Genomic DNA, 13,542 nt, shown 5'->3' on the forward strand with positions numbered 1-13,542 from the left:
AACTCAGTCTATTAAAAAAATAAATGAGACAAACATGGTGCATTGGAGAGAAATTCATAAAATGTGATTTTTTTTTTTTTTTTTTTTTTTTTTTTTTTTTTTTTGCATTGCTTTGTCTTCCATATTTAGTGTCTCAGACTAAGTATAGTGGGGGGAGGAGGAGAGATTTCATTTTGATCAGGGTGTTTAAAGAATCTTTAAAATGACTGTAAAATAGAAAACTCACTACAAACAGTTTGTCCTTAAGCAGATTACTTTATTGGAATTCTAAATTGGATAAAGGTATGATGGTTGAGAAGGTACATAAGTAAAATCAGATTGTCTTGTTTGACAATACTGAGCTGCTGGTAGTTGAGATTTTTTTAAAAGACAATGAAAGCCTAATCAAATTTAGTAATTTGTATGGTACTGAATTAGTCATAGTCCTTACAATATTACTGAAGTTTCTAATTTAATCTTTTTTTCTTATTGCAACATTCTTTGTGTAACCTGAAAAACAGTGGAAGACAAGCATTCCAGTGATGCCAGTAGTATACTCCCTCAGAATATTTTGTCTCAGACAAGCAGACATAATGACAGAGACTACAGACTACCAAGAGCAGAGACTCACAGTAGTTCTACTCCTGTACAACATCCCATCAAACCAGTGGTTCATCCAACTGCTACCCCAAGCTCTGTTCCTCCTACTCCATTTTCTCTACAATCTGACCACCAGCCAAAGAAATCCTTTGATGCTAATGGAGCATCTACTTTATCAAAATTGCCTACACCCACATCTTCCATCCCTTCTCAGAAAACAGAGAGAAAAGGTATGTCAGATAATACTATTTTTTTCTACTGCTCAGTCTTGCAGGTTGATTTGAATTATTGATTCTCAAGTGTAAATTTTATTTAAAAATGTTTGTTTCCTATGCTCAAAACAGTTAATTCAGTCATTTGTTTATCTTAATCCATCTATCTGATAGAACTTTGAATTAGATAAAGTAGAAAAGGCCATTGTGATCAACTGGTGTGACTGCCTTTATAACACAGGAATAGGACTTCCCTGGTTTAATTCTCACTTGAAACTAAAGTCTGTCTTTCAGAAAAAAACCTTGACGCTTCTGGGTTTGCCATTGAGTCGTCATTCTTAAAATGGCTAAAAGTTAACGGTTTGTTCCTGAAGCAGCTAGAGGCACCAAGGAGAGAGGAGGACCTCATTATGGTTAGCACTGTTCAGATTAGAATTTTGAATGTCATGAATAATCAACGTTCATAGAGAAGAGGAACTGAGGGGGGAGTGTGAGAATAGGAGTACTTAGTACCAGTGACCATGATATACTTCAGTTCAGCATAAGCTGTGTCTACACTACAAATTTTGGTTAACAAAAATTAATGCAGCATAAAGCCGCAACAGGTAGTTTGTTGCTTGTGTGTGTGTTCATGGTTGGCTCCATGAGTCTGAGCTATGCATACACACGAATATTTGTGCCAGTATACAGTGCAGTGCACCTCTAGGTGGTTATCCCAGTGTGCAAATCACCATCACCCAGTGCACTGTCTTTGGAAAAGTTTTGGCGATGCATAGTGGAACAGAAATGAGTTGTGCAGGGGCAAATGGAAGCAAGTAGTCAACTTCCCAGCATGCAGTGGTCTCCATTCATTAATGTTATCTGTATTTCATGCTTTTTTAAAAATTGCGCAAACCCATACAGCTGTCATAAGAGCGTAAGAATGGTTAACTTTTCTTCAAATTTCTTTTTGGCCTTCCGAATTACATTTTTGCACTTAACTTGACAGTTTATGCTCCTTTCCATTTTCCTCACTAGAATTTAACTTCCACTTTTTTCAAGCATGGCTTTTCATCTCTGCTTCTTTTACTTGGTTGTTAAGTCAAGCTGACAATTTTTTGGTTCTCCTACTTCGTTTTTTAATTTGGGGTTTACATTTGACTTGAGCCTCCATTATGTTGTCTCTGAAAAGTTTCCATACATCTTGCAGGGATTTTCTTTTAGTGTTTTATCTTTTAATTTCTGCTTAACTAACCTCCTTTTTGTGTAGTTCCACTTTCTGAAATTAAATGCCATAATGTTGGCTGCTGTCATGTTTTTCCTGACACAGGGATGTTAAATTTAAATATACAGTTAACTCTGTTTTAAGAGGCGTTCTATCATACGGAATTCTCAGATAGCTGGAATTTTAGCATTAAAGCCGTGTCTACATTAGCCCTTTCTTCAAAGGGGGCATGGAAATTACATGGGCCGGGGAATATCAGTGAATGGCAGCGCCTCATTAGCATAATGGTAGCTGCACGAATTGCGACACTGCTAACTTTGAAGTGCTAACAGGCAGTCTAGATGTGGGTGCTTTGCGATACGCACCCAACCTTGAAATTCCCTTACTCCCAATTTGTTTTGGGAGTAAGAGAACTTTGAAGTTGGGCATGTATTTCAAAGTGCCTGCATCTAGACTGCCTGTCAGCACTTCAAAGTTAGCAGCTTGGCAGTTCGCGTGGCTGCCATTATGCCAATGAGGTGCTGCATATGCACGGCAGCTCCTCACTGATGTTCCCTAGTCTGTGTCATTTCCATAGCCCCTTTGGAGAAGGGGGCTAGTTAGACACAGCCTTAGACTCTAGAGTCAAAGACATAAGTCAAAGTGTCTCACGTGCATGCGTTCAGTGCTGTGGTGAAAATCATGGAAACTAGCCTTGAAACTTTTTTTACGACTGCCCCCTCCACAATGCTGGACTGAATTGTGGAAACTGGTGGTTTGGTTTGTGCATGTGGCAATCACGGCTCAGCTTTCCGCCAGCGGCTGGGTGGCTCACTCTGTGTCTGAGCCAGGACATGAGCCCAGGTCAGCCACTTGCCAGCTGCAGTGCACAAAGGAAGATAAATGTGCAGCGATCGCTGCAGCAGCTTTTGGAGATGGCTGGTAGTGCCTGAGCCCTAGAGAATGGTCCCTGCTTCTCTCTTGCCTGCCTTCTCCTAAGAGAGCCCTCGAGTGAGGATGTGCAGTGCTCTCCTCATCCAGACTGAGACACTGCCCACGTCCAGCTACCTGTCCATTACACTCATCCCTTGTTTAAACAAGTACTCCCCACTAATATGAGGCTTATTCCTTCCCTGAGGCTCCAACCCGCTGCAGCCTGACACCCCTCCCCCACCGGCCCCCACGCACCCGAACCGCTGAAACTTAAACCCCCCCCCGCCAGCCCCAACCACCTGAACCTCTGCAGCCTTAAACCCCCCATCAGCTCTGCGCACTCAAACTGCCGCAATTTGAACCCCCCTGCCACTGACCTCGCATATCCAAACTGCTGAAACTTAAACCCCCCTGCCAACCCCAAGCACCCGAACCGCTGCAGCCTTAAACCCCCCATCAGCTCTGTGCACTCGAACTGCTGCAACTTGAACCCCTCCCCCCCCACTGGCCTCACACACCCAAACTGCTGAAACTTTAACACCCCACCCCACCGGCCCTGCACACCCAAACAGCTGAAACTGAAAACCCCCGCTGGCCCCTGCACGCCCGAACCGCCGAAACTGAAACCCCCTGCCACTCCCCAGCACCCGAACTGCTGCAACTTAACCCCCCCCCCCCCCGCCAGCCTGTGCACCCAAACTGCTGCAACTTAACCACCCCCCTGCTGCAGCCTTAAGCCCCCCACCAGCCCTGCAGACCCAACATACAGCAGCCTGAACCTGGCCCCCCACAATGTTTTACTCTCCCTCCCACTCATGTCCCCAGCCTTTAACCCCCCACAACCCCAGGTTCACTTACCTTTCAAAAGCAGCGGCACCTGCTGCAACTCCAAGCACTTGGAACCAATCAGAGACTTTTACGCGTATTTTAGTAGGAATTTAGTGTCCCTGTTAACAGTTTTCGCCTACAATCAAAAAGTTAGGAACCACTTGTGCTCATATCGTGAGGGATGAGTGTATATAGTAATATTTGAATAGACAGCAGCCTCCTGGTCCTGGGAATGCCAGATATGAAAGAGTTTACTGTATTATGGTCAGTGTTTACAAGCTATTCAGCTCTTGGACCAGATCCTGTGCTCCATTTAGGACGAAAACAAAAATTGTCCCTTTCATTGTGGATTCCAGAACCAGCTGTTCCAAGAAACAGTTAGGAAACTATCTCTGCATTCCATTTTGCAGTGATGTGTACCCAGTCAATATGCTAATAGTTGAAATCCTCCATTATTATTCAAAAACAACAAGAAGTCCTGTGGCGCCGTAGAGACTAGCAGATATTTTGGAGCGTCAGCTTTCGTGGGCAAAGACCAGCTTTGTCTGAAGGCTATGCTCCAAAATATGTTAGTCTCTAAGGCACCACAGGACTTCTTGTTGTTTTCAAAGATACAGACTAACGCGGCTACCTCTGATAACTGTTATTATTGAGCTTTTTATTTTTATTTGCCCTTTTGCGTTTCACAGTCACTATTCCTATTCTGGCCAGATGGTTGGTAGTATATTCCTACTGCTATATTCATATTAAAACATAGAATTACTACCCATAAATATATTATTGAACAGTTCAATTAATTTAAGATTTTTACTTCATTTGATTTTCCACTTTCTTTCAATGTAGTACCACTCTCCCACCAACATGACCTTTTCTCTCCTTCCAATAGGATATGTTCACAATGCATTTAGTGGTGCGCTGCTTCTGTGTCTGAGAAGCAAGCACAAGTGGTGAGATCACATCATGACACAGGTTTTGGATGACCAGCAGCAGCTGAGAATATTTGGATGTGCAAGGCCCCATTCTTTGACCTGTATTCTGATCTTACCTTAGCTTTACAACATAGGGAGACCAAAATCAGAGGTGTACAGTGACAATGGAGGAACCAAGGGTCAGTGCACTGTGGAAACCTGCAATGCCACATTGCTGCTAGGATATCATTTTAGAGTTGGAGAGTGTGTGTGTGTGTGTGTGTGTGTGTGTGTGTGTGTGTAGAGCCATTAATTGTTTACTGCTACTCAGGAGAGTGACAGTCAGACGGTCAGCAATGTGCAGGACATAGCGTATGAGTTGGCAGCTGTGAGGATTCCAAACATCTTGTGGAGCAATAGATGACATGTACATACCTATTTTGGCATCATACCACCTTTCCATAGAGTGTATCAACAGCAGGGGCTACCTCTCTATGGTTATACAAACATTGCTGGATCTTGGAGAAATTTCACCAATATCAGTGTTGTCTGGACGGGGAAGATTCTTAATGCTTGCATCTTTAAGGGCATGGCATTGTTTAGAAAGCTACAAACAGGACTTTTCTTTCTTGGGGTGTGTCTACAATATGAGATAAAATTTAAATTTAAGGCAGTTGGCTTGATATTACCACGTGACTGTCTTCACTGTAAATACAATTAGCTCTATTTAGGGAGCACTAATATTAATGTAATATCGCCTGTCTGCTGGGTGTGGCATCAAGCTTGAATTCCAAAGCTTGATTAAAGGCCAGTGTGGAAGCCCCATGTCTTAAAATTGAATTTCAGCCTGCAGAGGTGTCCCATATGTAACCCACAGTGCCCCCTAGTGCTCTGCTCTGGCTGCTGCTTTCCAGATGCACAGGAATTAGATAACAGGAAGACCATGAATTTCAAATCCAGACCAGGAAGCCTGTGGCTGTGGGGTAATGTTTGTATGAGTGCCTGAGAAAATTCTTTCTTTCTTTGCTATTCATGCATCTACCGGTTGTAAATAGCCCCAGTGCAGAATTAGTGGTTCTTCGTCGAGTGTCCCCGTGGGTGCTCCACAATAGGTGTCGGGCTTGCCCAGCGCCGCAGATCAGATCTTCCAAGCAGTTTCTGCCGGACCGCGCATGCGCCGGCGCGCGCCGCTCCCTTGCGCGCTCCTGGCCATGTGCGCGAGCCGGTCCCCGCCAGTTCCTCTTAACTGCCGTCGGCTGCAGACGGAATCCGAACTAGGCTAAGGCCAAGTTAGCGTATTCAATGGTTTTAACAGTTTTTTCTTTAAAGTTTTCTTAAAGTTTTCAAGTTCTTAGGCTACTGCAAGTTAGCCGGTTGTTATTTTTAAAAAAAACAAACAAACAGCAAGCGGGACGGCATTCAGTCCAGTCCCAGCAACAAGCGCCGGAGGCCAGGAGCCTAGGGCCATCAGCCTTCCTGCTGCGGCAGGCCATCAGAGAAGGGGAAAACAGCACAGAGAAGGTGCTAAGTACCCGTTAACAACTGAAAGACTCACCAACAATGTCCTCTTCAGGATTTAAGAAATGTGAGTCCTGCTGAGAGGCAATGCCAGTGTCTGATGGGCACAGTCTATGCATAAGGTGCCTTGGGGAGTCCCATGTTACACAGAAATGCTCTTTCTGTGCAAAACTAACAGCCAGAGCAAGGAAGGACAGGGAGATGCGGCTTAAAATGCTGCTCTTCGACAAGGCCCTCCAGCCGGAGGTGCTGGAGCGGCCGCAGCAGGAGGGACCCTCCGGGGCCCATAAAAGGAAAGCTGCCTCCCTCACCCCATCAGCGCAAAAACGGAGGAAAGCCTCCCCAGCCCGATCGCTGCTGGCAGCAACAGCGAGCGGGACTGGAGGAGCGAGCAGCCCCCAGCCGCAGCAACAGCTGATCGGCGGCGGCACGGAGAGCCACGTGGAAACGGCTCAGCCTCCGATAATCAAGCAGCCGCCCTGCACCGCAGGCAGGGCGGCGGCTAAACAAGCGCCGGTACCGACGGCACCGCAAGCAGCGGCACCGACCCCCGGGGAACCGGTGGTGCAGAGCGCGCAGGCATGCAGCCTGCAGGCACCGGAGGACACCGCACGTGCAGCACCGCCCTCGAGCGTGCCGAGCACGGCGCGGACGGGGCAGAGATCCCCTACACGCCAAGGGGCGGAGTTACCTCCTCAAGGGAGGGGGAAGGCTGCACACAAGACGAGGCACCGCAGCCCCTCTCCAGACAGGGTTGTGGAGTTGCTTTCTCTCAGCCCTCCGCTTTTGTTGCAGACTCCAACCAGAAGGCAGGGGTCCCCCCTAGCCTACCCGGAGCCCCCTTCTCCATTTTTGCAACCAGCCTCACCCTGGCTGGGACCACCTTCACCCTTCCTGGGGTTTGAACCGCTGGAATACTATTCAAAATCGCTCTCTCCAGTGTCCCAGATCTCTCGACGATCTCGCTCCCCCAGACGCAGAGGGTATGCACCAAGGGAGTGGTCTAGGTCACCTTCCCAAGAACAGTGCCTATACTGCCATGGTCGCCCCTATCACGCGGGGCATAGACACCACCGGCAATCTACTAGGGAAAAATCCCCACAGACGATCTCGTATCCCCGAGGGCAGTTGCGACCGGGGACAGAAACTCAAGCATCTCAGGGGGGACTGGTTATGGAACCCCGAGATTTTCCCTCGCAAACCTCTAGTGAGAGGGTGTACCATCACCAACAGGAACCGGAAGGGTCCAGAGAGGCGTACCCCAGCGGTTCCTCGCTCTCCTCCCCAGACGAGGCTACGGCCCCGGGGGACGTCCATCCCCCGGACGATCTCAAACAGTTTCAAGAGCTTTTTAAGAGGGTGGCCTTCACGCAAGGCATCCAGACAGCAGAGGTGCAAGAAAAACACCATAAGCTCCTCAAAAATTTGAGACCTCCGGCCTCCTCCAAAATAGCAATACCGCTTCATGAAGCAATCTTGGAGTCAGCCACTATGATATGGCAGACCCCTGCGACTATTCCGCCTGTCCACAAGAGAGTGGATAAGAAATACTTCGTGCCGGCGAAGGGCATGGAGTTCCTGTTCAGCCACCCACAGCCAAATTCCTTGGTGGTGGAGTCGTCGCAACAAAGATCAAAGACATCTCAATTCAGGACGGGGAACAGACAAAGATGCCAAGAAGCTAGAGCTGTTCGGCAGAAAGGTCTACTCCTCCTCCACTCTAATGTTGCGAATGGCAAATTATGCAGCGCATTTAGCGAATCATAATTTCGACAACTATACTAGGTTAACCTCCCTCATGGACTCGCTTCCAGAGGACAAGAAGCCGGTGCTCAAGGCCATCGTGCAAGAAGGCTACGCGGCCTCGAGGACGGGAGTTCAGATCGCCCTGGACGTTGCGGACACAGCAGCACGTTCCACAGCTACGGCAGTGGTGATGCGAAGGGAGTCCTGGCTCCAGACTTCGGGTATACCGAGGGATCTGCAGGCAAAGATAGTTGACCTTCCCTTCGACTCGCAGAAGCTGTTTGCTGAATCAACTGACTCGGTCCTTCATTCCAGTAAAGATTCAAGAGCCACACTTAGGACCCTGGGGATTTACACCCCTCCATACAGAAAGAAAAAGTACTACCCTCAACAAAGACGGTACCAGTACCAGCAACAGTGTCCCCAGTACCACAGGGGTTACGAGCAAGGGCGACATCAACAGCACCAGCAGTACAGAACTCCCAGGCGGCGTTCCCAACAGAGCTGTGCGTCCTCGGGGCAGGGCCAAAGGCCACAAGTTTGACACACAGATCCAGGGCTGCGCCATCACTACCATCGCACAAGGTCATCCGAAGCGGCTATTCCACCATCGCCTCCGACCATTCTACGACCAGTGGCAAAGGATCACCACAGACAAATGGGTGCTGGAGATCATAGCCACGGGGTACGCCATCCCCTTCCAGTCGCTCCCACCGCTACGACCTCCACCCAGGCCCCACCTCCTGGAGGCCTCCCATGTAGCGAGGCTCAAGCAGGAGGTAGACCATCTCATGCTCATAGGGGCAGTGGAAAGAGTGCCGGAGCAACTGCAAGGAAAAGGGTTCTACTCTACTTCCTCACAGAGAAAAAGACAGGAGGCTGGAGGCCCATCTTAGATCTTCGTGGCCTCAACCGGTACCTGCGCAAGCAACGCTTTTGGATGATCACAATCGCCTCCATCCTTACAGCACTGGACGATGGAGACTGGTTCGCACCCCTCGATTTACAAGACGCGTACTTCCACATAACTATCCATCCGGCTCACCGGCGATTCCTCCGGTTCATGGTAGGCAACGAACATTTCCAATACAAGGTCCTACCGTTTGGCCTCTCCTCGGCCCCCAGAGTCTTCACCAAGACCTTGGCAGTGGTGTCAGCCTACCTGCACAGACGGGGTATTTATATTCCCGTATCTGGACAACTGCCTGCTCAAAGGGACCTCGAAGGGGGAGATACTACGCATGATACGCGTCACAGCAAACACATTCTCTTCACTCGGCCTGGTTATCAATCTGGCAAAATCAAAAATAGACCCCACACAGGACATGGAGTTCATAGGGGCTCGCATAAACTCTATTACAGCGAGAGTATATCTACCAGAGGCTCGCTTTCGGGCCATCGGCTCCCTCGTGCAGATCATCACCTTCAGCCCTACGGTGACGGTCTTGACGTGCTTACAGCTGCTGGGCCACATGGCAGCGGCGACGTTCGTAGTACAGAACGCCAGGTTACGCATGCGCAGCATGCAGCACTGGCTGGCGAGCGTATACAAACCGGCAGTACACACCCTTCACAGGGTGGTGTCGCCCACAGCGGAGGTGCGCAAATCCCTGCAATGGTGGGTAAACCCCAGGAACTTGCTAACAGGGGTACCCTTCCACCAACCACAAATATCGGTTTTTCTTACTACAGATGCCTCCCTCATAGGGTGGGGAGCACACATGGGCGAAGAGGTGATGCAAGGACTGTGGTCCTCCATGGAGCAGTCACTGCACATAAATATACTGGAGCTCAGAGCAGTGTTCAACGCCTGCAGATACTTTCGAGACCATATACAAGGCAAAGTAGTCGGGATCAGTACAGACAATCCCTCCACCATGTTTTATATAAATCGGCAAGGAGGAGCTCGGTCCCGTGCCTTATGTGCGGAAGCAGTCCGATCGTGGAACTGGTGCATCGCCAACAATATAACCTTGAAAGCCTTGTACTTACCAGGCGCTCACAATGTGAAGGCAGACCAGCTGAGCAGGCGTTTCGCACTCACGCACGCGTGGCAGATCTGTCCCAATCTGCTACGACCGATTTTTCACGCATGGGGTTTTCCCCAGATAGACCTGTTTGCCACTCAACACAACAAGAAGTGCCCGCGATTCTGCTCCAGGGCAGGACCGGGACGGGGGTCCCTGGGGGACGCATTCACGATCTCCTGGAGGGGCCCCCTGCTTTACGCTGTTCCTCCCACAGTGCTGATCCACAAAGTCTTGCAGAAAGCCAGGAGGGAAGGAGCCCGAATGATCCTGATAGTCCCAACGTGGGAGCAACAGCAATGGTTCCCCCTACTCCTGCGCATGTCGGACCGTCCACCGATGCCCCTTCCGGTGGTGCCGGATCTGCTCACGCAAGCCCAGGGGTCCATAGTGCATCTGCACCCCCAAGGCCTGCGACTACAAGCGTGGTTAATCTATGGCTCAGCTCCCTAGAGAGCACATGTACGGAGGAAGTGCAACAAGTCCTAGAAAGTAGCAGGAGGACTTCCACCAGGAAGACCTACAAGCAGAAATGGACTCGCTTCATGGCGTGGTGTTCTACCAAACAGCTAGCCCCCCTTTTGGTGCCTATACCTGTAATATTAGAGTATTTACTGGACCTCAAGAGAGGAGGACTCTCACTACCCTTGTTAATGGTCCACCTTGCCACCATTTTGGTGTTCAGACACGAAGAGGAAGGGCACACGGTGTTCGCCCATCCCATGGTTACCAGGTTCCTCAAAGGGTTGGTAAACCTATACCCCCCTCGGAAACCGCTTCCACCTTCGTAGAACTTGGACCTGGTGCTTAATGTGCTAACGGGACCACCGTTCGAGCCTTTGGCCACGGTTTCCCTCCGCCTCCTTACAATAAAGACAACCTTTCTTCTCGCAATCATGTCAGCTCGCAGGGTGAGCAAGCTTGCGGCAGTTATGGCAACGCCACCCTGCACTGTTTTTTCCAAGGAGGCGGTAACCATACGGCTGCATCCAGCCTTTGTTCCTAAAGTTTCTTCTGAGTTTCATGTTAACGAACCTATTGTTTTACCCTCGTTTTATCCAAAGCCTCATAACTCCAACAAAGAGGCGCGCCTACACCTCTTGGACGTGAGGAGGGCACTAGCCTTCCATATAGACAGGACCAAGTCCTTCCGGAAAACGGATAGACTCCTAGTCTCTCTTGATCCCAAATCGAAAGTAGAAGGTCTCTCTTCGCAGAGAATCGCGAAGCACATTGTATCCTGCATAAAAATGTGCTACGAACTCAAAAAGACTCCTTTACTGGCCACACCTAGGGCTCATTCCACTAGGGCGGTGGTGGCATCAACAGCCTTTTTCAAGGGCGTTGCTCTAAAAGACATTTGCAGAGCGGCGACCTGGTCATCCTATGACACCTTCACCAAACATTATGCCCTTCAGAGGGTATTCCAAGAGGATACCTGTCTCTCGACAGCGGTCCTCTCAGGGACAAGCTGCACATAATCCGATTACCCACCTCCTATCGTGGGTTACTGCTGGGTAGTCACGTAATGTGGAGCACCCACGGGGACACTCGAAGAAGAAAGACAGGTTACTCACCGTAGTAACGGTGGTTCTTCGAGATGTGTCCTCGTGGGTGCTCCACCACCCGCCCATCCTCCCCGGTTCGGATCTCTGTTTAGTGTTTTGCAGGAGCATCCGAGGCGGTTGGTCAAGGAACTGGCGGGGACCGGATCGCGCACGTGGCCAGGAGCGCGCAAGGGAGCGGCGCGCACCGGTGCATGCGCGGTCCGGCAGAAACTGCTTGGAAGATCCGATCTGCGGCGCCGGGCGAGCCTGACACCTGATGTGGAGCACCCATGGGGACACATCTCGAAGAACCACCGTTACTACCGTGAGTAACCTTTCTTTTCAGAGCTGCTGCTTATGTTAGGAACTAGGAAAGAGGAATTATTTTCCAAATAAAATTTTATTCAGTAACAAAACTAGTGCAAAATTTTTGCAGTTTAAGAGCAGACACATTAAAAACGGAACATATTAATGGAACAAAAGTTAACAAGGGTAAAGAACATAATGTCCATTTTACCTACACATACAGCAACCTTATCTTTTACAGATTGGTTTCTGTGAAGCTGGTTATTTTCAATATTCCCCAGGGTGGAGGAGTAGGGGTAGAGATGCAGCCTCTGTTGCTACTTGGAATGGTCATCTGGGCTGTGTGTGGAATGGTAGTACACTGGAGATCTCTCTGGACCACAAAAAGCAGCAAGCCCCATTATAGTTGAATCTGTAGGTCTACAAGAGCTTGCATCATCTGTGGCCTGGTCTACACTGTGGAGTTAAGTCCCACAACTCCAGGCACTTGAATAATACAGCTGAGGTCAAGGTAGCTTAGGTAGGCTTACTGCATTGTCTACTCTACACCATGCCGGGTCAGTGAAGAAACACGCTCAGCAACTTACCTTATGCTTCTCATTTCCAGGAAATATCGGAGTAAACAGGAGTGTGATTTGCAGTTAATTTAGCAGGTCTTCACTAGACCCACAGATCGGCTCCCATGTAGATTGATCGCCACAGTGCCAGTCCCCAGTAACTGAAGACATACCCTTGACTCACTAGTTGAGAGGCCCCTTGGTGCATCTTCTTTTCCTTTTTCTGCTGGAACTCCTGGGTCTTTGTCCTGTGTGTGTGGGGGAAGAGGGTGTTGACAGAATTGCCACCTTACTTCTATGCTTCTGCTGTTGGCATCGCTGCCTTAAGAGCTGAGCAGCTTGAAAACAGTGTCCATGAGCCACAAGTCTAGCTTTGAGGGCAAAACCACTTCCAGCAGTAATGTAGAAGTAAGGATAGCATGGTATGGTGGTATTACCCTTACTTCTGTGCTGTGGCCTTCAGGGCCAGGCTCTTAGTCAGCATCTCCCACTGTGGCTGCCCAGCTCTGAAGGACAACAATATAATGGTGGCATGGTATGGTATTGCTGACTTATTTCTGCAGTGTTATTGTGGGGGGGAGGGGGAGTGCCGCTTTCAGTGTTAGCTAATGGCCACTGCTCTCCAGCTGCCCAGCTCTTAAGGTAGCACAGGGTGAGGGTGGCAGTATTGTGACCCCACTAAAACAACTTCATGGTCATACCCCCCATTCCCGCAATTCTCTTTTGGGCCATGGCCCTCAATTTGAAAAATGCTGTTCTTCCTCACTAAATCGTTATAGTTTAGCATAAAAATGCACAAAAGACCAGCTATCATGAGATAGCCCCCATGGATCCCATGACAGGATCCAATGAGGCATCTCTAAAAGCTTGGGGCCAACTCTTCCCTGAAGTCCAAGAACATGGACACGCTTTGCACTAGTTCAGCCCAGGTGGATGGAGTATGTTCCCTGTTCCAGGGACACAAAATGATTACCCAGAAAAAATGGGATCCAGCGGTTTGGGTGACAAACTGTCAGTACTGCTGTCACTGATATCCTACAGGGCACAAGACCTGACATTACTGGTCAAGTCATTAGTACCATTATGACTAGGAAAGAATTAATCTTCCTGGTATAATGGGCAGATTCATAGCTACACCCTAAGAAGTTTTTGCTTTACCAGACCCATGTTTTTCTCCTGTATTGGACCTTTCCACTTC

At 49.0% G+C, this 13,542-nt stretch overlaps 1 protein-coding gene across 4 annotated transcripts in view; it reads left to right on the top strand.

Moving 5' to 3' along the window:
- Positions 1–13,542, top strand: part of WAC (WW domain containing adaptor with coiled-coil) — a 110,629-nt gene that overhangs the window by 52,166 nt on the left and 44,921 nt on the right. For all 4 annotated transcript variants that reach the window (XM_074984911.1, XM_074984910.1, XM_074984912.1 and 1 more), the window contains exon 7: positions 501–809. In XM_074984911.1, the coding sequence (XP_074841012.1) occupies positions 501–809 (309 nt within the window). The remainder of the gene's footprint in view (positions 1–500; positions 810–13,542) is intronic.

The sequence above is a fragment of the Carettochelys insculpta genome, chromosome 2 (assembly GCF_033958435.1).
Source record: "Carettochelys insculpta isolate YL-2023 chromosome 2, ASM3395843v1, whole genome shotgun sequence".
Lineage (NCBI taxonomy): Eukaryota > Metazoa > Chordata > Testudines > Carettochelyidae > Carettochelys > Carettochelys insculpta.